The sequence below is a fragment of the Zea mays genome, chromosome 5, assembly GCF_902167145.1.
Source record: "Zea mays cultivar B73 chromosome 5, Zm-B73-REFERENCE-NAM-5.0, whole genome shotgun sequence".
Classification (NCBI taxonomy): Eukaryota; Viridiplantae; Streptophyta; class Magnoliopsida; order Poales; family Poaceae; genus Zea; species Zea mays.
The window spans coordinates 216724882-216747681 of NC_050100.1; the positions used below are offsets into that span (position 1 = coordinate 216724882).

The 22800-nt window shown below is 55.6% G+C and overlaps 1 protein-coding gene across 3 annotated transcripts; it reads right to left on the reverse strand.

Moving 5' to 3' along the window:
- Window positions 1–1958: 1958 nt before the first annotated feature.
- On the reverse strand, window positions 1959–7960 carry LOC103627760 (uncharacterized). Of its 3 annotated transcripts, XR_553818.4 has the most exons (9): window positions 7012–7958; window positions 6791–6920; window positions 5522–5762; window positions 5003–5225; window positions 4756–4919; window positions 4326–4629; window positions 3830–3968; window positions 2746–3196; window positions 1959–2414 (listed from the first exon to the last, which is right to left on the reverse strand). XR_553818.4 is itself a non-coding variant. In XM_008648065.4 (8 exons), exons 1-8 carry the CDS (start codon window positions 7632–7634, stop codon window positions 3047–3049), a joined length of 1974 nt encoding a protein of 657 aa, XP_008646287.1. In that variant the 5' UTR covers window positions 7635–7958; the 3' UTR covers window positions 2462–3046. The 3 variants fall into 3 exon arrangements, 1 of the variants encoding a protein (XP_008646287.1); XM_008648065.4 differs by lacking the exon at window positions 1959–2414 and having other exon boundaries at window positions 2462–3196; XR_004849750.1 differs by lacking the exon at window positions 1959–2414 and having other exon boundaries at window positions 2553–3196; window positions 3830–3998; window positions 7012–7960.
- Window positions 7961–22800: the final 14840 nt, after the last annotated feature.

Genomic DNA, 22800 nt, shown 5'->3' on the forward strand with positions numbered 1-22800 from the left:
TTGTCCAAATTCGATTTTGGATAGCTAACCAACTGAAAAACTTGCACTTAGGGGGCATCCAGACCTTCCAGATGAACAGGTCAAAAATTGTGCATGTCGATTCGAAGAACTAGGCCTGATATGTCGATTTTACTGTGAAGCAATGGTTTGCAATGAATTTTCCAGTTAACGACATCTTCATTCCATAGTCGAGGTTGGATCTTTTGGACATGGGACCAAAGAGTGTAGAACTCATGAATATGATGAGATGAAATTGATCTATCAAGCAAATCAAGATCGGTGCTCCAGACAATGTTTCTTACCACAAATGCCAATGATTTTCTCTTATTTCTTGATGTGGTAAATAAGCGAGGCGCTAGATCCTTGGCCCTCATCCCACCAGCCTAGGCACTATCCCAGAAGGATGTTTTAGAGTCATCACCAATCACAATATTTGTTGATGCTCAGACTTATCTATACCCATAATTCACCAATTTCAACTTTGCAAAACCCACACAACCAAATGGTCCCATACTCATAACCTCCCCTAAATCCATCAAACAAATTACAACCATATATAGCATACCCTCAAAACTGACAGTTAAAATCGCTAGATAACTTCCATCTCTCTTACTCAAATTCATTGGCCAATGTTATTTGGATCTAGGGCTAAAAAAGTTTGAGGCTCACGTGTCGGCTCGAGCTCGGAGCGACTCACGAGGCTCGAGCGAGCCAAGCCGAGCTAGGTTTTCGAGCTCGCTGGTGCAACAAAATAAGCTGAGCTAGCTCGTTCTGCCTTGCGAGCTGCACCAGATTAATCAACCTACACATTAATAATGAATGTTGAATAAATATATAGATATTTGGCTCGTTTTTTAGCCTTCAATAATGGATACATGATAATTTATAATTTAGATTCCTTATAATGTTGTATTATGATCTATATTTCACATATACGCACTATTAATTCCTTATATAATGCAATATTATTTATCAAGGTTTAGCTCACGAGCTGAAACGAGCCGGCTCACGAGCCTATATCGAGCCAAGTCTATCATCCTTTTGCAACTCGTTGAGTGGGTGAGCCAAGCCGAGCCAAACTCGGTCAGCTAGTGAGAGGTTCGGCTCGTTTTTAACCCTATTTGGATCATCCTTCCTCCCTCACTCACGCCCCCGTCCTTCCCTTGCCTCCACCCATGGCCCCCACTCCTCCGGCCCTCCCCTCACTCGCGCCACCACCGGTGGCCCCTCCACTCCTCTACCCGGGACCGTTGCGTTAACACATGTATTATACGTAGTAGAAAAGGGTCATAGGACAGTGTCCTCAGAGGAGGGGCGGTGCGAGGGTGTGAGGACACATGATGTGTCTTATAAAAAAATAATCAGATTAATTGCTTCCAAAATGTCTTGCAAAATTGAAACAACTTCACTGCTTGCATGTAGGAAGAGGAAGAAGCATAATAAATCTCCAGATATGATCTACTATAGCGTCAACAATCATAATGAAGAGATGATGCATGCCCACGAATCCATCTTTCCTTCCACCCGACCAACGAATTTTCGTTCCACCCACCCTTTCGAATGTTTGAATGAACTATTAAGATGACAGATAGTTCTTTAGTGTCTATTTATTTAGGCACGGTTACAAACATGTAAAGCTAATTACTCCATTAGTCAGCTAATAAGTTGTTAGCTGGTTTTAACCGGGTCAAAGTAGCTAACAACTAATAGCTATTTAAGAGGTATAATTAATAATTAGCTGATTCATTTTAAATCTCTCAGGTATTTTAGTCGATAACTATTAGTTTTAGAGGTTTGAAACAGGGCCTTAATCAATTACGTGAGGTTTAACTACAACAAACTGGAAAAGGAAAAATACAATGTGATGATATAGCTTTAATGACATCATGAAGTGTGCTATAATAAAACCTCTATGGCTATCTTCAACAGCTTACACATCCATATACTCATAAATCGTATTCAAATATAGGTTGTTCGTTTCAGATTAAAGTCAACTGTTCGAACTGCTGCTACTGCAATTCATAGAAATAAAACACTGTAAAAACATTAAAAGTCCTTTAGGGTTAAAGCCAAGCGAACACATATGGGTAAACTATTAAACACGATCTAACCTGTTGTTACCATTTTCTAGTTAATTTTTTTTATGCTAGCCCAGAGTATTAGCAGAGTCAAACATACAAGCAGGCAAAAGGGGATGGTCCAAACCACGGAAGAATGACAAGCTAATCCCTTCGGATTAAGGTGGCACATCACCGTCGCAATGGGGCAGCCCAATTGGTTGTGGCAGATACCAAACTACAGCTAACATGAACTGGACGCGCAATCCTCCACAAAAGCACGGGAGGTTGAAGCCACAGAGCAATACCAGCTCACCTCAGTAGCTCCGACTAACGTTAAATGGCCAAAAAAAAACCCTGCAAGATTGTAATAACCACAGTAAAGAAACATTGACACATTCCTCTTACAGTAACCATGTATTCTTCTTGAATAATGATAGTGTCACTCTTGTTCCCGATAATGTACAAATGAACTGTACAAATGGTAGAAAGATATAGTGCAACAGTTATAAAGTGTTCTTGCTTATCATTCATCTCCAAATAATAATTATATTGGTTTCACTAGACTGTAGTCTGGGATGACCAGTATATAGACCAATCAATTTACATACAAGATACAAAAACAAATCGGTACAACTACAAAAAAAAAGAGAGAGAGAAACTGTAATAAGGAGAAAACGAATTATACCTATATGGCACATTGACCGCGATTATGTACACCGCAGCGTCATCCCTTTATTGGATATGGTTTTCACCACTAAAGTAATTTCATGGCTTCATCTCTGTGTCTTGGCAATAAAACCTTGGCCTGGAAAGCTTTGCCACCAAGCCTGTTCTCTGCAGCATGCACTTACTAACCAATCTAATGGCACCTTCCCGTGTTTTCGTCCCAAGCTTTGTACTCAGTTCTGCTCAGACAATAACTGTAACAGTATAGGGTGAAAGAATAAGTTCATATCTTGTGTCAGTGTCTACTGTGCTTGTGCTCCTTATTTTCTGAGAAAGGGCTTCTGACAGACGAGTAGCTTTTCATCACTAGCTATGTCAAGATCTAAAATACGGGCATCCCATCTGAGTTGAGTAACAACAGATCTTGCCGCTTCAATAAGAGGGGCGGTGTCACGGATTATGACCCAGCCCTACATCAACATCAAACAAGCAGGAAAAAAATTAGACAACACTTATATAAAATAATCTTACGACTGGAGACAGATGCGTACAGCTCCACACGTGTGGAAGTATGCAGTGCAAGACTAGTCTGATAATTCTGCCGCATTCCTTCATCATGGGTAAATGGCAATTGTGCATCATACTTGTACAGTAAATAAATGTAGTATAGCATAGGGATAGGGTATCTTTCTTTCCCATTGCAAAACCTAATGACAAACCTCTGCACTAGTAGAGTCCCAATAGCCCATGATCACAAAGATAGTTGTACCAAAGTATATGGCCATACATGAGCGACAGTTTAAAAAAAACTAAACCAGGCTAAATGTACTATTTTTATGAATGTCCCTGGTTCTTTCCATATGGTGCAATCAAGAAAAAAAAATACTTATTGTTTTTAAAAAACAACACTAATTAGAATGGCACCATATGAACCATTTTACGGTTTGTACCGTTTAGAAATTAGAATCATGAATACCCAGAAACAGTGCAGTGTTAGGCCTTATGTTATACATGCTTCCAAGAACCTTGAAATGAATTATAGACATGATTCACGGCTGAATAATGGATTCCAAAATCAGTGTCATTAACCAAATTTTCATTACCTCTGGTCGTAGGATGCGATCAACTTCCAAGAATATGTCAAGAGTAGAACATCTATGCTTGTGGGTCTTCTCAAGTGATAGAAAGCCATCAGCATGCACCATATCATATGTTCTTGGGTAAGTTGCAAATGCGTCACACCTAACACATGTCCATCCATCGATCATTTAACTGGAGGATGATCCAAAGATTGATATGCCGAAAGTTGTCTATCAAATTGATACTTTGATTATGCATCAATCTCCATGTACTCTAATAAAATTATGTGAAATTGAGGATGCTCTAATTCCTCTATATCAACAACTTTCCATATGCCTAAAATTTGCATGTATTAACATTTCCAAGTTATGACTGACTATGCATATGAAGTTTAGTTTGGAAAACTTTGTCAAGTAAGGTAGTTCAAGATTTAGCATTACCAGAGCACTCACCTGAAACAAAAAAGGGTAAAACAAATTCAAATCAACAAAGGACAAAAGATCATGTACTACTACTTACCAATCATGTTGAACCCCAATAAAACCACGGTCAAATATTAGTGGTAGATAATTTGGGGCATTTGTAGGAACAACATTCATCACCCATACAGACTTTCCAGACTTCAGTAAAGCAGCATTAAATCCACCAAAATGAGCATTCATATCTAAAACATTCCTTAGCATGTTAAATGGTGGTTGTGGGTCTTCATCACCAGGTCTCTTTGGATGGTCTGAAAATATAAGTGGGGATAGCAAAGACCAGTAGTTTCGCACCATGGAGTCCCAGCTTGAATTATCATCAGCGAAGACTTCTGAATGCACACCTGTTGAATTAGAGGGTTCTTAATGTAACACAGACAAGCATTTGAACATTAAGACACTAACATATTTTAAATTTCGTTGATTTGTTTGCTTGTTTTTTCAATTGTATTATTTAGTCAAATACTTACCATGTATGTCCAGTTCTGTTGAGTTTTGCCTAGCCTGAGATGGCCAGGTGGTACGGTGTTCAATGGGGATCCAACGCTGACTTCTTGTGCCTGATATGCAGGGGCTTAGTGGTTGGTAGTATGGTGATTCTGGATCATGGCCACATAGCTCAGGCCCAAATTTTCTGTAAAACAACACTGTAAGTTCACCACTAGACTAAATATCTGTTATTATAAAGTTTGTAGTTGTTGATAAGCACTACATTACCTTGATTTGTAACATTCCCTTTTATTCGTCTTTTTCCATACAATTGTCTCATCTTGTTGTGACAGCATCTCCCAACAAAGGCCCTCAGCGTAGTCACGAATGGCTGTCCATTTCTTTTGGTTTTCTTTGTCTCGCAAGGCCCTATGTGTATTCAAATTCGATGTCCATACAAAATATCCACCAGGCCTCAAAAGCCTGTTCACTTCAACCAAGAAAATGCCATCTGCAGAATTACAGAGAAAACAACGTTTACATATTTAGTAAGACTGTAAGAGATACTACTTTATAGCCAAATTACCATAAATGTGTCTTTGCAGAAATCAGATGCATGCAAAGTTTGCAGTGACAAGGGTTACAAGTCAACCAAAAGTCACCCACAACTGTATATCCTTAAATATTTAATATTCAGCTAGGCATGTACCGATCTTTACATGTGAAGTGCCAACTTAAGACATTGCTGAATAACATTATAATCGTCAATGAGGGCCAGGGCATGTGAAAGAAGACTTTCACACATACCATTTTTGTACCATTCAATATTGCATTTAGCACAATGCACCATATCAAAGGAAAGATAGGGATACGGAAGCTGCTTCGTTGCAAATGAACCAATCATTGCAGGAATGCCTCTCTCCAGTGTAATTTGGACTTGGCTACCTGATGCTTCATAGTTAGCAATGCACATGGTCAAGAGATCTCTCTCAAAAAGATGCGCCCCAAAGGTACCAAATCCACATTCTATGTCAAGGACTGTCCTAACCTGAAAATGGCATAGCAAGAAACACCATCAGAAATAAGAGTTCCTGTAAACATAACAATTACCCAAAGTCTTACTTCAGCCAATCAGAGCATAAAGTGATCTACATAGTATGTCCAGATGTATTTTGTATGATGATCTTTAAAAACAACTGTGCTTTAATAATATATCGTAGTGGAGATCCTAAGGTCCTGCCAACATACTTTTGCAGGCACAGTAGTAAGCTCTGATATACACTTTCCAGCACATTGGGCATGCAGAGTTTCCCAAGTCAAATTAAGTAGAAATAGACCGGCACTTTCCAGCCAGCCCACTCAACATGCAAGATTTCTAAAGTACCGCCAAGTGGAAAGACCACGACAGACAAGTGTTGCTGAATAACAAATCATGATGTGAAGGGTCATTTTAAACGATAAATCAGACAGGGAAACAACTTATGAATGAAATGAAATACTGTTTCCCAAATAAATAGAATATTTGCCCCAAAATAACTGATCAACAATTATGTGCTTAACCTACCTATGTTTTTGAAACCCTTCTCCGATCTTATATGAATAGCAGAGCTCCTGCTACTTATTTTTTAAAAAAAACAATTATGTGCTTAAAACTGTGCCATGAATTTATCGAAAATAATGAAGTAGAAATTTTAAATACTTTAAAAAACATCGAACCCAAAGAAAATGCTCAACGGAAATCACAAGGGTTACTTATGGAACCACTATAAAGTACAGGTGTCCTGAATCCTGAAAAGAAAAAAAAAACAAAGTGGACAGAAAATTTTGGCAGAAGCCAGCAAATTCGTAGGGTGTTGTGTTGACAAAGAGCACTACCAAGAGCGAGTGACTCTTTTAATAATTAGGTTTTGTGCCAAAAGAATGGGTGAATGACACCTCGTTGACAGAAATATCATTGGTTCAGTTGCATACTTCAGCTAGTTCTGGCTTCTGGGTATGCCTTCACTAGATTTGGAAGTCAAATAGGTAATTACTAGTAATAGCATAGGTTAAACTGAACATATGGCAATAACTCACCCCAGCCTCATTGAAATTGAATTCATTCCGCAACCCAATCATCTCAGCGATTTGATGGGCATAATCCTCCACACCGTCGGCCATGTGCGCGTCCGACGGGAACGAGATCTGGTCCTCCTCCACCATCATCCTGTTATCAATGAGCAACCACCAAATTCACAACCAGTACACCAAACCCACCACCTGGAATTTTAGCGACGGAGCAAGTTTTGTTCGCGCACCTCTTGAACAGGCTTCCGGACGAGAACTCCTGCCCGCTGATCCGCACGTTGTCCTTCCAGATGAAGCCCTTGCCGCTGGGCCATCGCACGGGAACCCGGTAGCTCCGCGGCGGCGCGACGAGGCAAGTGACCCTGCCGTCGCGCGTGCACTGGCGGTCGTAGCTTATGACGACGCCGGCCCCCAGATCCGAGACGTCGACGGCGTCCGTGATGTTGTAGTAGCAGGGCACGTAGTTGTCGTACTCGGGCGGGCACACCTCCGCCTCCTTGGCGCGGACGCCGCCGCCCGCGAGCTCGCCGATGTCGAGCAGGTCCGTGACCAGCTGCTCCTGCAGCCGCCGGTACCCGCGGTGCGCGGCGGCTGCGGCCGCGCGCGCCGCCGCGCCGCGCCCCGCGTAGAGCGTCCCCGCCCACGCGACCGAGCCCACGAGCGCCGCCGCCAGCAGCAGCAGGACCCCGATCTTCACCGCCGCGGCCGCGAGGTGCCGCTTCCGCGCGCCGCCCCGGCCGAAGCCCCCGCCAATGCCGTTCTCGCTGGGCTCCTTGGGGTCGTAGTACGCCTCGTCCGCCGCCGCCAGCTTGCCGCCGATCCCCGACACGCCCCTGTACAGCGGCCGCGACATGCCTGCTGCTGCGGATGGATCTCACGAGGCGCACCAGTGCCGCATGGAGCGCGACACGCGGGCCGCCACGCCACTGGGCCGCAGCAGCGAGCAATTCCGCGATGGCCTGCGCTGCTGCCGCCGCCGCCGCCGCCGCTCCACTGAGCGCTAGCGCTATTGCGTCCTCGCCATTACACGAGTAATGGGGAGAGAGAAGGTAGCAGCAGCAGTACAGTACCAGACCAAAGTAGCAATCGAGTGAGGCCCTTCGGCGTTTCCCTCCAGAATCCCTTCGCCGTTTTACCCACGCGTCACAGGACAGAACGGAAGAGCGGAGAGATGAACACGGGACGGGACAGGACACTGACACCAGTATAAATAGGGCTGGAGATTACGGTGCTCGGATGTCTGAGTGACAGGTAGGCCATGGTCCACTGGACCCGCGGTCGGTGGGCGAGTGGGGTGCTGACCGTGCTGTTGGGAATGGAACTGAAAATTAATGCTTGCGGGCCCCGCGGGATTTTGGAGGTGTACGGATTTCGTTTGACGTGTGTTGCGTTCGGCCGGTCTCGTGATGCTACGGAATGTCGTATACTCGCGTTGTTTTTCTGAACGAATTTTAAACTCTGGCACGTAGTAGAGATTAGACCAACTTTGATGAATGACACACTGATCATTAGTTAATAATTCCGCTGGACATTAGATCCCAAACCAATGTCGCCCCCGCATTTCATGTGCAAGCCCGGGGATCCAGGTAAAAGAGGCCCTTCAGGTTAAGCATGTGTACCAGAGCGACAAGGTTGTCAGCGGCAAGTTTATATACACATCAAAACTCAAATGAAGCAGGAGGGAAACTTATTAGTGTTAGAAAGTTAGGCATTTTTAGTTTTAATTTAATCCAGATAATCAGTGCGATATATGTGATGACATGTATGTGCATGTGTGTATAACTACTCGCATAAGCAGTAAACAGCAATGAAACATGCATAAATACGAAGAACAGAGTTGTCGGGGACCATAATTAGGGGTACCCTCAAGGCGCCTAATTCTCAGCTGGTAACCCCCATCAGCATAAAGCTGCAAAGGCCTGATGGGCGCGATTAAGTCAGGGATCAGTCCACACGAGTGACTCGATCACGCTTCACCCGAGCCTAGCCTCGGCCAAAGGCAGCCGACCTCGAGAGACTTCCGTCTCGCCCGAGGCCCCCTTTTTATGGCGGACACATCACCGGCTCGCCCAAGGCCTTGGCTTCGCTCAGAAGCAACCTTGACTAAATCACCACACCGACTGACCAAATTGCAGGGGCATTTAACGCAAAGGTGGCCTGACACCTCTATCCTGACACACGCCCCCGGCAGAGCCGAGGTGACCGCCGTCACTCCACCGCTCCACTGGCCAGTCTGACAGAAGGACAGCGCCGCCTGCGCCACTCCGACTGCAGTGCCACTCGACAGAGTGAGTCTGACAGGCAATCAGGCCTTGCCAAAGGCGCCACGGCGAACTCCGCTCCGCCCGACCCCAGGGCTCGGACTCGGGCTAAGACCCGGAAGACGGCGAACTTCGCTCCGCCCGACCCCAGGGCTCGGACTCGGGCTAAGACCCGGAAGACGGCGAACTCCGCTCCGCCCGACCCCAGGGCTCGGACTCGGGCTAAGACCCGGAAGACGGCGAACTCCGCTCCGCCCGACCCTAGGGCTCGGACTCGGGCTAAGACCCGGAAGACGGCGAACTCCGCTCCGCCCGACCCCAGGGCTCGGACTCGGGCTAAGACCCGGAAGACGGCGAACTCCGCTCCGCCCGACCCCAGGGCTCGGACTCGGGCTAAGACCCGGAAGACGGCGAACTCCGCTCGCCCGACCCCAGGGCTCGGACTCGGGCTAAGACCCGGAAGACGACGAAACTCCGCCTCGCCCGACCCCAGGGCTCGGACTCCGCCCTGGCCTCGGCCGAACGACTTCCGCCTCGCCCGACCCCTTGGCTCGGGCTCGGCCACGGCAACAGAAGGCAGACTCAACCTCAGCTTCGGAGGAAACCCCACGTCGCCCTGCCTAGGGCACAGACCGCCACGTCAACAGGAGGCGCCATCATCATCCTACCCCGAATCGACTCGGGTCACGGAGAACAAGACCGGCGTCTCATCCGGCCAGCTCCGCCAGAGGGGCAATGATGGTGCTCCACAAGCTCCATGACGACGGCGGCCCCCAGCTCTCTTACGGAAGCCGGACGACGTCAGCAGGGACTCGACCGCTCCAACAGCTGTCCCTCCATCAGGCTCCGCCGCACCTCCGACAGCCACGACATCACGCCAGCAGGGTGCCCAGATCTCTCCGGCTGCCACATTGACATGTACCTAGGGCGCTAGCTCTCCCTCCGCTAGACACGTAGCACTCTGCTACACCACCCCATTGTACACCTGGATCCTCTCCTTACGACTATAAAAGGAAGGACCAGGGCCTTCTCAGAGAAGGTTGGCCGCGCGGGACCGAGGACGGGACAGGCGCTCTCTTGGGGCCGCTCGCTTCCCTCACCCGCGTGGACGCTTGTAACCCCCCTACTGCAAGCGCACCTGACCTGGGCGCGGGACGAACACGAAGGCCGCGGGACTTCCACCTCTCTCACGCTCGGCTCCGGCCACCTCGCCTCTCCCCCCTTCGCGCTCGCCCACGCGCTCGACCCATCTGGGCTGGGGCACGCAGCACACTCACTCGTCGGCTTAAGGACCCCCTGTCTCGAAACGCCGACAGTTGGCGCGCCAGGTAGGGGCACGCTGCGTGCTGACGAACAGCTCCCCGTCAAGCTCCAGATGGGCAGTCTCCAGCAACCTCTCCGGCCCGGGACGGTGCTTCGTTTCGGGACTCTCGAGTTCATGTCCTTCGACGGTAGCTACGACATGACACTTCTTCCACCGCCGCGCGACTACGACAATGGCGGCCGACAACCCGCCCGCCGGCGGCGGAATCGACGACGTCTTCCCCGCGTGACGGAAGAGCAATATTCGGGCTCGCTCCGTTCTCTCCCCCGCCAACGGAGGAGGAGGCGGAGCCGTCAAGGCCAGACGGGAGGTCGCGCTTCGTCGGCCGTCGAGCGAATCGACGCCCCCGACGCCCCGACGGAAGGCACGCCGGACGTCGACCTCGCGTTCGAGACGGAGGAGAGCGCCGTCCCCCGCGGCACGCTGACCTTGAGCAAGAAGACGACGCCGGCGTGCTCGCGGAAATCCCACGGACGTCGCCCTCGAACCAGGGATGACGGCGCAACCAGTCCCCGGTGTGACTACGTCGCTCCTCGTCGACCAAAAGGTAACGACTAACTCCCATCTTGCGTCATTTCGACTCGGCCTCAACCCGCCAAATGACCTCGTTTTGGCGGGCGCTCTCATTGAGGCGAGTGCAACCCCACTGAGGTTCTGTATGCGGTCGCCTTGGGACCGACTGACGGACGTCTCGACCTACGGGCCCTCTGGGTCCGAGGAAGATGACGATCCCAGCATCGGTTGGGATTTCTCCGGACTTGGCAACCCCAGTGTCGTGCGGGACTTCATGACCGCATGTGACTACTGTCTATCCGACTGTTCCGATGGAAGCCGCAGCCTTGGCGACGAGAGCTGCGGCCCAAGCCGCGAATGTTTCCACATCGAGCTAGGGGATCCCACCGAAGGCAACCATCTTGGCATGCCGGAGGGTGGTGACCTCCCCAGGCCGGTGCCTCGCGCCGACATCCCACGGGAGCTAGCTGTGGTCCCCGCTCCGGCGGGGGGTTACGACCCACAACTCGAGCAAGTCCGCGAGGCGCAGGCCAGGCTCAACGAGGGAACAGGAGCGCTTGAGCCGATCCGTCGGGACGTCGGACAGGCATGGGTGGGCCAACCCCTGGCCGGAGAAATACATCATCTGCCCCAAGGTCTCCAGCACCGCGTCGCCAACGATGTCAGGATCAGGCCGCCGCCCGCATCCAGCGGGGTCGGTCAGAACCTGGCAACCGCAGCGATGCTCATCCGCGCGATGCCGGAGCCGTCAACCACCGAGGGTCGGCGAATCCAGGGAGAACTCAAGAATCTCCTGGAAGGCGCTGCGGCCCGGCGGGCCGAGAGCACTGCATCCCGGAGGCAAGGATATCCCTCGGAACCTCATGCCGCGACTTCCCGATTCATGCGGGAAGCCTCGGTCTACACCGGGCGCACGCGCAACACCGCGCCTGCGGCCCCGGGCCACCTCGGCAACGAGCACCATCGACGCGACCATCGGGCTCACCTCGACGAAAGGGTGCGCCGAGGCTACCACCCCAGGCGTGGGGGGCGCTACGACAGCGGGGAGGATCGGAGTCCCTCGCCCGAACCACCCGGCCCGCAGGCCTTCAGTCGGGCCATCCGACGGGCGCCATTCCCGACCCGGTTCCGACCCCCGACTACTATCACAAAGTACTCGGGGGAAACGAGACCGGAACTGTGGCTCGCGGACTACCGCCTTGCCTGCCAACTGGGTGGAACGGACGACGACAACCTCATCATCCGTAACCTCCCCCTGTTCCTCTCCGACACTGCTCGCGCCTGGTTGGAGCACCTGCCTCCGGGGCAGATTTCCAACTGGGACGACTTGGTCCAAGCCTTCGCTGGCAATTTCCAGGGCACATATGTGCGCCCCGGGAACTCCTGGGACCTTCGAAGCTGCCGGCAACAGCCGGGGGAGTCGCTCCGGGACTACATCCGGCGATTCTCGAAGCAGCGCACCGAGCTGCCCAACATCACCGACTCGGATGTCATCGGCGCGTTCCTCGCCGGCACCACTTGCCGCGACCTGGTGAGCAAGCTGGGTCGCAAAACCCCCACCAGGGCGAGCGAGCTGATGGACATCGCCACCAAGTTCGCCTCCGGCCAGGAGGCGGTCGAGGCTATCTTCCGAAAGGACAAGCAGCCCCAGGGCCGCCCATCGGAAGAAGCTCCCGAGGCGTCTGCTCCGCGCGGCGCCAAGAAGAAAGGCAAGAAGAAGTCGCAATCGAAACAAGACGCCGCCGACGCGGACCTTGTCGCCGCCGCCGAGTATAAGAACCCTCGGAAGCCCCCCGGAGGTGCAAACCTCTTCGACAAAATGCTCAAGGAGCCGTGCCCCTACCATCAGGGGCCCGTCAAGCACACCCTCGAGGAGTGCGTTATGCTTCGGCGTCATTTCCACAGGGCCGGGCCACCCGCCGAGGGTGGCAGGGCCCACGACGACGACAAGAACAAAGATCACCCAGCAGGGGGGTTCCCCGAGGTCCGCGACTGCTTCATGATCTATGGAGGGCATGCGGCGAATACCTCGGCTCGGCACCGCAAGCAAGAGCGCCGGGAGGTCTGCTCGGTGAAGGTGGCGGCGCCAGTCTACCTAGACTGGTCCGACAAGCCCATCACTTTCGACCGGGCCGACCACCCCGACCATGTGCCGAGCCCGGGGAAATACCCGCTCGTCGTCGACCCCGTTGTCGGCGACGTCAGGCTCACCAAGGTCCTGATGGACGGGGGCAGCTGCCTCAACATCATCTACGCCGAGACCCTCAAGCTTCTGCGCGTCGATCCGTCCTCCGTCCGAGCAGGCGCTGCGCCCTTCCACGGGATCATCCCTGGGAAGCGCGTCCAGCCCCTCGGGCGACTCGACCTCCCAGTCTGCTTCGGAACACCCTCCAACTTCCGAAGGGAGACCCTGACGTTCGAAGTGGTCGGGTTCCGAGGAACCTACCACGCCGTGCTAGGGAGGCCATGCTACGCGAAGTTCATGGCCGTCCCCAACTACACCTACCTGAAGCTCAAGATGCCGGGCCCCAACGGGGTCATCACCGTCGGCCCCACGTACAAACACGCGTTCGAATGCGACGTGGAGTGCGTGGAGTACGCCGAGGCCCTCGCCGAGTCCGAGGCCCTCATCGCCGACCTGGAGAACCTCTCCAAGGAGGTCCCAGACGTGAAGCGCCATGCCGGCAACTTCGAGCCAGCGGAGACGGTCAAGGCCGTCCCCCTCGACCCCAGTGGCGACACCACCAAGCAGATCCGGATCGGTTCCGGGCTCGACCCCAAATAGGAAGCAGTGCTCGTCGACTTTCTCCGCGCAAACGCCGACGTCTTTGCGTGGAGTCCCTCGGACATGCCCGGCATACCGAGGGATGTCGCCGAGCACTCGCTGGATATTCGGGCCGGAGCCCGACCCGTCAGGCAGCCTCTGCGCCGATTCGACGAGGAGAAGCGCAGAGCGATTGGCGAAGAGATCCACAAGCTAATGGCGGCAGGGTTCATCAAAGAGGTATTCCATCTCGAATGGCTTGCCAACCCTGTGCTTGTGAGGAAGAAAGGGGGGAAATGGCGGATGTGTGTAGACTACACTGGTCTCAACGAAGCATGTCCGAAGGTTCCCTACCCTCTGCCTCGCATCGACCAAATCGTGGATTCCACTGCTGGGTGCGAGACCCTGTCCTTCCTCGATGCCTACTCGGGGTATCACCAGATCCGGATGAAAGAGTCCGACCAGCTCGTGACTTCTTTCATCACGCCGTTCGGCATGTACTGCTATGTCACCATGCCGTTCGGCTTGAGGAATGCAGGCGCGACGTACCAGCGGTGTATGAACCATGTGTTCGGCCAACACATCGGTCGCACAGTCGAGGCCTACGTCGATGACATCGTAGTCAAGACACGGAAGGCTTCCGACCTCCTCTCCGACCTTGAAGTGACATTCCGGTGTCTCAAGGCGAAAGGAGTCAAGCTTAATCCTGAGAAGTGTGTCTTCGGGGTACCCCGAGGCATGCTCCTAGGGTTCATCGTCTCTGAGCGAGGCATCGAAGCCAACCCGGAGAAGATTGCGACCATCGCCAGCATGGGACCCATCAAGGACTTAAAAGGGGTACAGAGGGTCATGGGATGCCTCGCGGCCCTGAGCGGCTTCATCTCACGCCTCGGCGAAAGAGGTCTGCCTCTGTACCGCCTCTTAAGGAAGGCCGAATGTTTCGCTTGGACCCCTGAGGCCGAGGAAGCCCTCGGCAACCTGAAGGCGCTCCTTACAAAGGCGCCAGTCTTGGTGCCGCCGGCGGACGGGGAAACCCTCTTGGTCTACGTCGCCGCGACCACTCAGGTGGTTAGCGCCGCGATTGTGGTCGAAAGGCAGGAGGAAGGGCATACATTGCCCGTTCAGAGGCCGGTCTACTTCATCAGCGAAGTGCTGTCCGAGACTAAGATCCGCTACCCACAAGTTCAAAAGCTGCTGTATGTTGTGATCCTGACAAGGCGGAAGCTACGACACTACTTCGAGTCCCATCCGGTAACTGTGGTGTCATCCTTCCCCCTGGGGGAGATCATCCAGTGCCGAGAGGCCTCGGGCAGGATCGCAAAGTGGGCGGTGGAGATCATGGGCGAAACGATCTCGTTCGCCCCTCGGAAGGCCATCAAGTCCCAAGTGTTGGCGGATTTCGTGGCCGAATGGGTCGACACCCAACTGCCAACGACTCCGATCCAACCGGAGCTCTGGACCATGTTTTTCGACGGATCGCTGATGAAGACGGGGGCCGGCGCGGGCCTGCTCTTCATCTCGCCCCTCGGAAAGCACTTGCGCTACGTGCTGCGCCTCCACTTCCCGGCGTCCAACAATGTGGCCGAGTACGAAGCTCTGGTCAACGGATTGCGGATCGCCATCGAGCTAGGGGTCAGACGCCTCGACGCCCGCGGTGATTTGCAGCTCGTCATCGACCAAGTCATGAAGAACTCCCACTGCCGCGACCCGAAGATGGAGGCCTACTGCGACGAGGTTCGGCGCCTGGAAGACAAGTTCTTCGGGCTCGAGCTCAACCACATCGCTCGGCGCTACAACGAAACCGCAGACGAGCTGGCTAAGATAGCCTCGGGGCGAACGACAGTCCCCCCGGACGTCTTCTCCCAGGATCTGCATCAACCCTCCGTCAAGCTCGACGACGCGCCCGAGCCCGAGGTACCCTCGGCTCAGCCCGAGGTACCCTCGGCTCAGCCCGAGGTACCCTCGGTTCAGCCCGAGGCACCCTCGGCCCAGCCCGAGGTACCCTCGGCCCCCGAGGGCGGGGCATTGAACGTCGAGGAAGGGCAGAGCAGGGCCACGCCAGACCAAGATTGGCAGGCCCCGTACCTGCAATATCTCCGTCGAGGAGAGCTACCCCTCGACCAAGTCGAGGCTCGACGGGTAGCGCGACGCGCCAAGTCATTCGTCTTGCTGGGCGACGAAGAGGAGCTCTAACATCGCAGCCCCTCGGGCATCCTCCAGCGATGCATCTCCATCGCCGAAGGTCAGGAACTGCTGCAAGAAGTACACTCGGGGGCTTGCGGCCACCACGCAGCACCCCGAGCCCTTGTTGGAAATGCTTTCCGGCAAGGCTTCTACTGGCCAACGGCGGTGGCTGACGCCACTAGAATTGTCCGCACCTGCGAAGGGTGCCAATTCTATGCGAAGCGGACACACCTGCCCGCTCAGGCTCTGCAGACAATACCCATCACCTGGCCCTTCGCTGTATGGGGTCTGGACCTCGTCGGTCCCTTGCAGAAGGCGCCCGGGGGCTACACGCACCTGCTGGTCGCCATCGACAAATTCTCCAAGTGGATCGAGGTCCGACCTCTGAACAGCATCAGGTCCGAGCAGGCGGTGGCATTCTTCACCAACATCATCCATCGCTTCGGGGTCCCGAACTCCATCATCACCGACAACGGCACCCAGTTCACCGGCAAAAAATTCTTGGATTTTTGCGAAGATCACCATATCCGGGTGGACTGGGCCGCCGTGGCTCATCCCATGTCGAATGGGCAGGTAGAGCGTGCCAACGGCATGATTCTACAAGGGCTCAAGCCTCGGATCTACAACGACCTCAACAAGTTCGGCAGGCGATGGATGAAGGAACTCCCCTCGGTGGTTTGGAGCCTAAGGACGACGCCGAGTCGTGCCACGGGCTTCACGCCGTTTTTCCTGGTCTACGGGGCTGAAGCTATCTTGCCCACTGACCTGGAATACGGCTCCCCGAGGGCGAGGGCCTACACCGAACAAAGCAACCAAGCCAGCCGAGAGGAATCGCTGGACCAGCTGGAGGAAGCTCGGGACAGGGCCTTGCTGCACTCGGCGCGGTACCAACAGTCCCCGCGACGCTACCACGCCCGAGGGGTCCGGTCCCGAGAACTCCAGGTGGGCGACCTGGTGCTTCGGCTGCGACAAGAAGCCCGAGGGAGGCACAAGCTCACGCCCCCCTGGGAAGGGCCATTCGTCATCGCCAAAGTTCTGAAGCCCGGAACATACAAGCTGGCCAGCAATCAAGGCGAGATCTACGGCAACGCTTGGAACATCAAACAGCTACGTCGCTTCTACCCTTAAGATGTTTTCAAGTTGTTCATATACCTCGCACCTAGGCAAAGTTTAGTTGTCAAGGAAGGGTCGGCCTAGCCTCGGCAAAGCCCGACCCTCCCTCGGGGGCTAAAAGGGGGGAGACCCCCTCTGCGTCGAATTTTTCCTCGAAAAAGGATCTCTTTTTAGCAGGATTTCTTTCGTGCTTCTTGACTACTTCGGAAAGCGGATCCTGGAAACGACGAGGTACACGTAAGCAGCCAAGGCTGACCGAGCCGAGGGACTCCTACGCCTCCGGGATACGGATACCTCACTCGTCCCTTTCTGCGATAAGTAACTTGCGCTCGGGTAAGGCGACTCCGTGGACCGAACGAGTCATCACGTTCGGAAGCTCTCCTGCCGAAGCAGTCCTTCAAGCTTTCTCGGCTAAGTCGGGGACAGGGCCTCATGGACGGGTGAAAGTACGCGTAAGCGGCAAGGCCGACCGAGCCGAGGGATTCCCACGCCTCTGGGATACGGATACCTCACTCGTCCCTTCCGCGAAAAGCAACTCTCGCTCACACAAACATCCCTGTTACCGACAGAGTCCAGATGCTCGAAACAGGAGGAAAAAAGACGCAGCTTCGCGAGCGCGGCGAGGGCGTGTTCTTCTGGCCTCGGCGGCCGCAGAAAGCACACGTTACAAGATGATCTGATCCTGCAGGCTCGGGTCTTCACGCCGAAGGGAGCCGTAGCACCCTCGGCATCGACGACGTCTTCAGCAAAGCCCGACCCAGCCTCGGGCGGCGCCGCGGTCCAGGGGCTCCTCCAGGAATCCGGCCCGAGCAGGCGGCTCAACCGGTTACCCCTGGGGCCTCGGTCAACCAGCTTCCAAGGGCGCCAGCCCGATCCGAGGCCTCGACTGACCGACTTTGGCGTCGGCTCCGCTGACGGACAACACGGCTAGGCTCCGGCCAACCAGGTTCCCCATTCTCGAGCCAACTCCGCCTTTGTTCATACTGATATCGCTACCCCCGGCCTCGATCCACCGAAGGGCGGCCGAGGGGTCTCTTCAACTAAGCTAGAGGAGCCTCACATAACAAGGCCGAACGGGCCGAGGGATTCCTACGCCTCCGGGATACGGATACCTCACCCGTCACCTTGGCACGGGGCAACTCATGCTTGGTGAAGCGGTTCAGATAATCAAACAGGCGAGACTTAGTGCTCGAAAATGAGGAAAAAACACGGCTCCGTGCCAAAATTACATACACGTTCAGGCCTCGGCAGCCACAATGAACGAACTCACTGGCATACGAGATGCCACTACCAACGGAACCCCGGTTCCCTCCTCCGCAGGTACGAACAACCCCCCTCCGAAGGGGAAGGCCTGCGGAGTAACTGAAGAACGATGGGCGGCTCGCTGCCGCCCGTTCCAACCGCGACGGCCACCACCCCTGCCCCAGACAGCGAAGCAGCTTAAGCAGCAGCTTTGGGGGAGGTGTCGCGGCAGAAGGGCTCCCCCCCGCTGAGGACGAGAACCAGCCATTCAGGCAGGGAGACGGGGACCCAGGGCCCCTAGCGCCCTGCATATCCTGGCATGGCTGGAGGAAGTCTCCGTGGGGCTCAAGGACGCCCTTCACCCCCGGGCGCAGGGGGAAGAAAGGGGCAGCCGACCCACGCGGAGGCGGCCCCCCGACTCGCCTCATCTTCCATCTTGGCCTGGATGACGAAAATCCTTGAGGCCGAGGGAGGAGTAGAGGCCGCGGCCTGGCCCGTTTTCCCCACCGTCGAACTAGAGGTCACCATCTTGGGTGACCGCCGGTGGCGGGGTGTGGCCAGGCTGCGTGATGAAAATCCTTGAAGCCGAACGATGGCCGAGAGGTACCAACTCCCATGGAGTTGCGTTCCTCCAACGAGGAGGCGGAAAGGCGGCGGATACCCCCCATCCGGGGGCTTGGAAGACGGGAAGACCCGACGCTTAAGGGAGGAAGAAGACATGGTTGCCTTACGAAGGGAGCCTCCCTCCTTTTAAAGGCAACTCCCCCTACGTGCGCCCCCAGGCGCCGCGGGCCGAGTCTTCTCCAACACGCTCCAAGGCCCTCCCCTGCGACTCGGGGGCTGGGTCCCGCATGTCATGCAAGCCGGCTCAGGGCAGAAGAAGCCAAACCGCCGCGCATGGTGCGCACGACCGTCCAGCGGTTACAGGCGACCCCCCATTTTCGCCCAGACCAACGGGCAGAAGGAGCGGGCAGCCATGCAGGCGGCATGCAACCGCGCCAGATGGACGCGCTTCTCCGACTTCTGACACGCCAGCTTGGAACCCAGGCCCACGCGTCGAGCAATCGGCGCGCCAGTTGCTGCATGCAAGCAACCGCACCGCCACTCGTGCCACCATCGCGCCTTTTCGGTTGCGAAGCCTATGCCACGACTCGAGGCGACCCAACAGCGCCAGACTGGCGCGTCGGTCAAAGCGACCGAAAGTGGGCCGGCAGTAATAGCGGTGGCAGGCGGGCGGGCGCAGCGGTCACGTCGTCAGCCAGGCTCACGTCCCATCCTGAGACAGCAAGAGAGCCTCCTCTCACGGCGTGAAGACGGTGCACCCGTGACCCGTTCCTCGAACGGATTGCACGCGCGCAACGGCCGCCCCGCCAACCACTCGCCTCGTCGCATTAACTCCGCGGCAGGACACGCGGCGCTTCTGGCAGGAGGAGCGCGCGACGCTTCACCTTCGCCGTAATAACCGCGTCAGAAAAGGTACGCCACGTCGTCCGATTTCGTATCCTTTTCTGTTTTCCTCTTTCTCTATCTCTTGCAACAGGGACCGGGAAAGGGGGATACCTCGAAAGGGATCCTTCTCCGCGAAGGAACCGGGCTCCGAGCCCCCCATTACTGATCAGGGGTTCGAAGGCTGGCCCCCCGAGGGTTCAACAGTCGCCTCAGATCGCGTGGGCCCGACACCCACTACTGGTCAGGGGTTCGAAGGCCAGCCCCCCGAAGGGCTCCATGGCCGCCTCAGGCTACTCGGGCTCCGCGCCCATTACTGATCAGGGGTTCGAAGGCTGGCCCCCGAAGGGTTCACAGTCGCCTCAGACACCGAGCGAGGGATGACCAGGGGTACGTTCGATACATAACCGAGGCTCGGGCTGCGCTCCCGAGGTACCCTAGGACATTTCCGAGACCAGCGGGAACGATCTTGTAACGGAATCCCATCGGAGGGAGGCATCGAGCCCTCGGACCCCGTCGCCAGGGGACCGGGTCCGGCAAATCACCCGCAGGTACTTTTGGGCGTGCCTCTGGGCCCCTAGCCGACCCCCAACGAACGGGGCACGGACGTCCACTCGGATTACCCGCTTGCAGCTCACCGGAGACACCATGTTCGGTGCCCATCGAGGGTAACATGGCGCACTCCCCCCCTCCTCCTTGCGGAAAGGCGACGTAGGGGCGTATGTAAAAAGCCGAGTCTGTCCCTGATCGTCCTCTCGCCCTGTGCAGAGGCTCGGGGGCTGCTCTCGCAAAAACCGGCTCCGGCCAAATCGTTGACAGCGTCAACATACCAGCCCGAGAGCTTGGGCCCCGACCGTGCACCCGGGCTACGGCCAGTTCGCATGAGGGAACGACCAGGCCAGCCGAAGCGTTAAGCGAAGTATTAAGACCTCGAAGGAGTGTAACCACTCCTCCGAGGCCTCGGGGGCTACACCCGGCGGGTGCGCTCGCGCGCACCCACCGGAACGAAATGCAACCGAGAAAGGCTGGTCCCCTTGCAAAAAAGTGCGACAAAAGCCTCCAAGCGAGTGCTAACACTCCCTTCGAGGCTCGGGGGCTACTGTCGGGGACCATAATTAGGGGTACCCTCAAGGCGCCTAATTCTCAGCTGGTAACCCCCATCAGCATAAAGCTGCAAAGGCCTGATGGGCGCGATTAAGTCAGGGATCAGTCCACACGAGTGACTCGATCACGCTTCACCCGAGCCTAGCCTCGGCCAAAGGCAGCCGACCTCGAGAGACTTCCGTCTCGCCCGAGGCCCCCTTTTTATGGCGGACACATCACCGGCTCGCCCAAGGCCTTGGCTTCGCTCAGAAGCAACCTTGACTAAACCACCACACCGACTGACCAAATTGCAGGGGCATTTAACGCAAAGGTGGCCTGACACCTCTATCCTGACACACGCCCCCGGCAGAGCCGAGGTGACCGCCGTCACTCCACCGCTCCACTGGCCAGTCTGACAGAAGGACAGCGCCGCCTGCGCCACTCCGACTGCAGTGCCACTCGACAGAGTGAGTCTGACAGGCAATCAGGCCTTGCCAAAGGCGCCACGACGAACTCCGCTCCGCCCGACACCAGGGCTCGGACTCGGGCTAAGACCCGGAAGACGGCGAACTCCGCTCCGCCCGACCCCAGGGCTCGGACTCGGGCTAAGACCCGGAAGACGGCGAACTCCGCTCCGCCCGACCCCAGGGCTCGGACTCGGGCTAAGACCCGGAAGACGACGAACTCCGCTCCGCCCGACCCCAGGGCTCGGACTCGGGCTAATACCCGGAAGACGGCGAACTCCGCTCCGCCCGACCCCAGGGCTCGGACTCGGGCTAAGACCCGGAAGACGGCGAACTCCGCTCCGCCCGACCCCAGGGCTCGGACTCGGGCTAAGACCCGGAAGACGGCGAACTCCGCTCCGCCCGACCCCAGGGCTCGGACTCGGGCTAAGACCCGGAAGACGACGAAACTCCGCCTCGCCCGACCCCAGGGCTCGGACTCCGCCCTGGCCTCGGCCGAACGACTTCCGCCTCGCCCGACCCCTTGGCTCGGGCTCGGCCACGGCAACAGAAGGCAGACTCAACCTCAGCTTCGGAGGAAACCCCACGTCGCCCTGCCTAGGGCACAGACCGCCACGTCAACAGGAGGCGCCATCATCATCCTACCCCGAATCGACTCGGGTCACGGAGAACAAGACCGGCGTCTCATCCGGCCAGCTCCGCCAGAGGGGCAATGATGGTGCTCCACAAGCTCCATGACGACGGCGGCCCCCAGCTCTCTTACGGAAGCCGGACGACGTCAGCAGGGACTCGACCGCTCCAACAGCTGTCCCTCCATCAGGCTCCGCCGCACCTCCGACAGCCACGACATCACGCCAGCAGGGTGCCCAGATCTCTCCGGCTGCCACATTGGCATGTACCTAGGGCGCTAGCTCTCCCTCCGCTAGACACGTAGCACTCTGCTACACCACCCCATTGTACACCTGGATCCTCTCCTTACGACTATAAAAGGAAGGACCAGGGCCTTCTCAGAGAAGGTTGGCCGCGCGGGACCGAGGACGGGACATGCACTCTCTTGGGGCCGCTCGCTTCCCTCACCCGCGTGGACGCTTGTAACCCCCCTACTGCAAGCGCACCTGACCTGGGCGCGGGACGAACACGAAGGCCGCGGGACTTCCACCTCTCTCACGCTCGGCTCCGGCCACCTCGCCTCTCCCCCCTTCGCGCTCGCCCACGCGCTCGACCCATCTGGGCTGGGGCACGCAGCACACTCACTCGTCGGCTTAAGGACCCCCATGTCTCGAAACGCCGACAAGAGTGTACCCAGCGGAGGGACCGATGCTCAAGGCACCAGTGGCTCCATTCACACGAGACATCTCGTGTGTTTGTTCGATGTAGCCGTACGAAGTCGGTGCAGGAAGATGTACGCAGTGCAGTCCCTCGAACGGTCGCCGGGAAGAAGAACAACGACACGCGTCAACTTGGGAAGGCGACGAACAGCAAGCTGTGGACGATCACGCGAGCAGTCGCGAAGACGCTCCCCAAAAATCTGATCGCCCGCACACCCGTGCAAGTGTATCTCTGCGGTCGGTGATTTCGGAGGCCTGCTCTCCCACTCTCTCTGTGCTCGCAGAAGGTGGGACGGG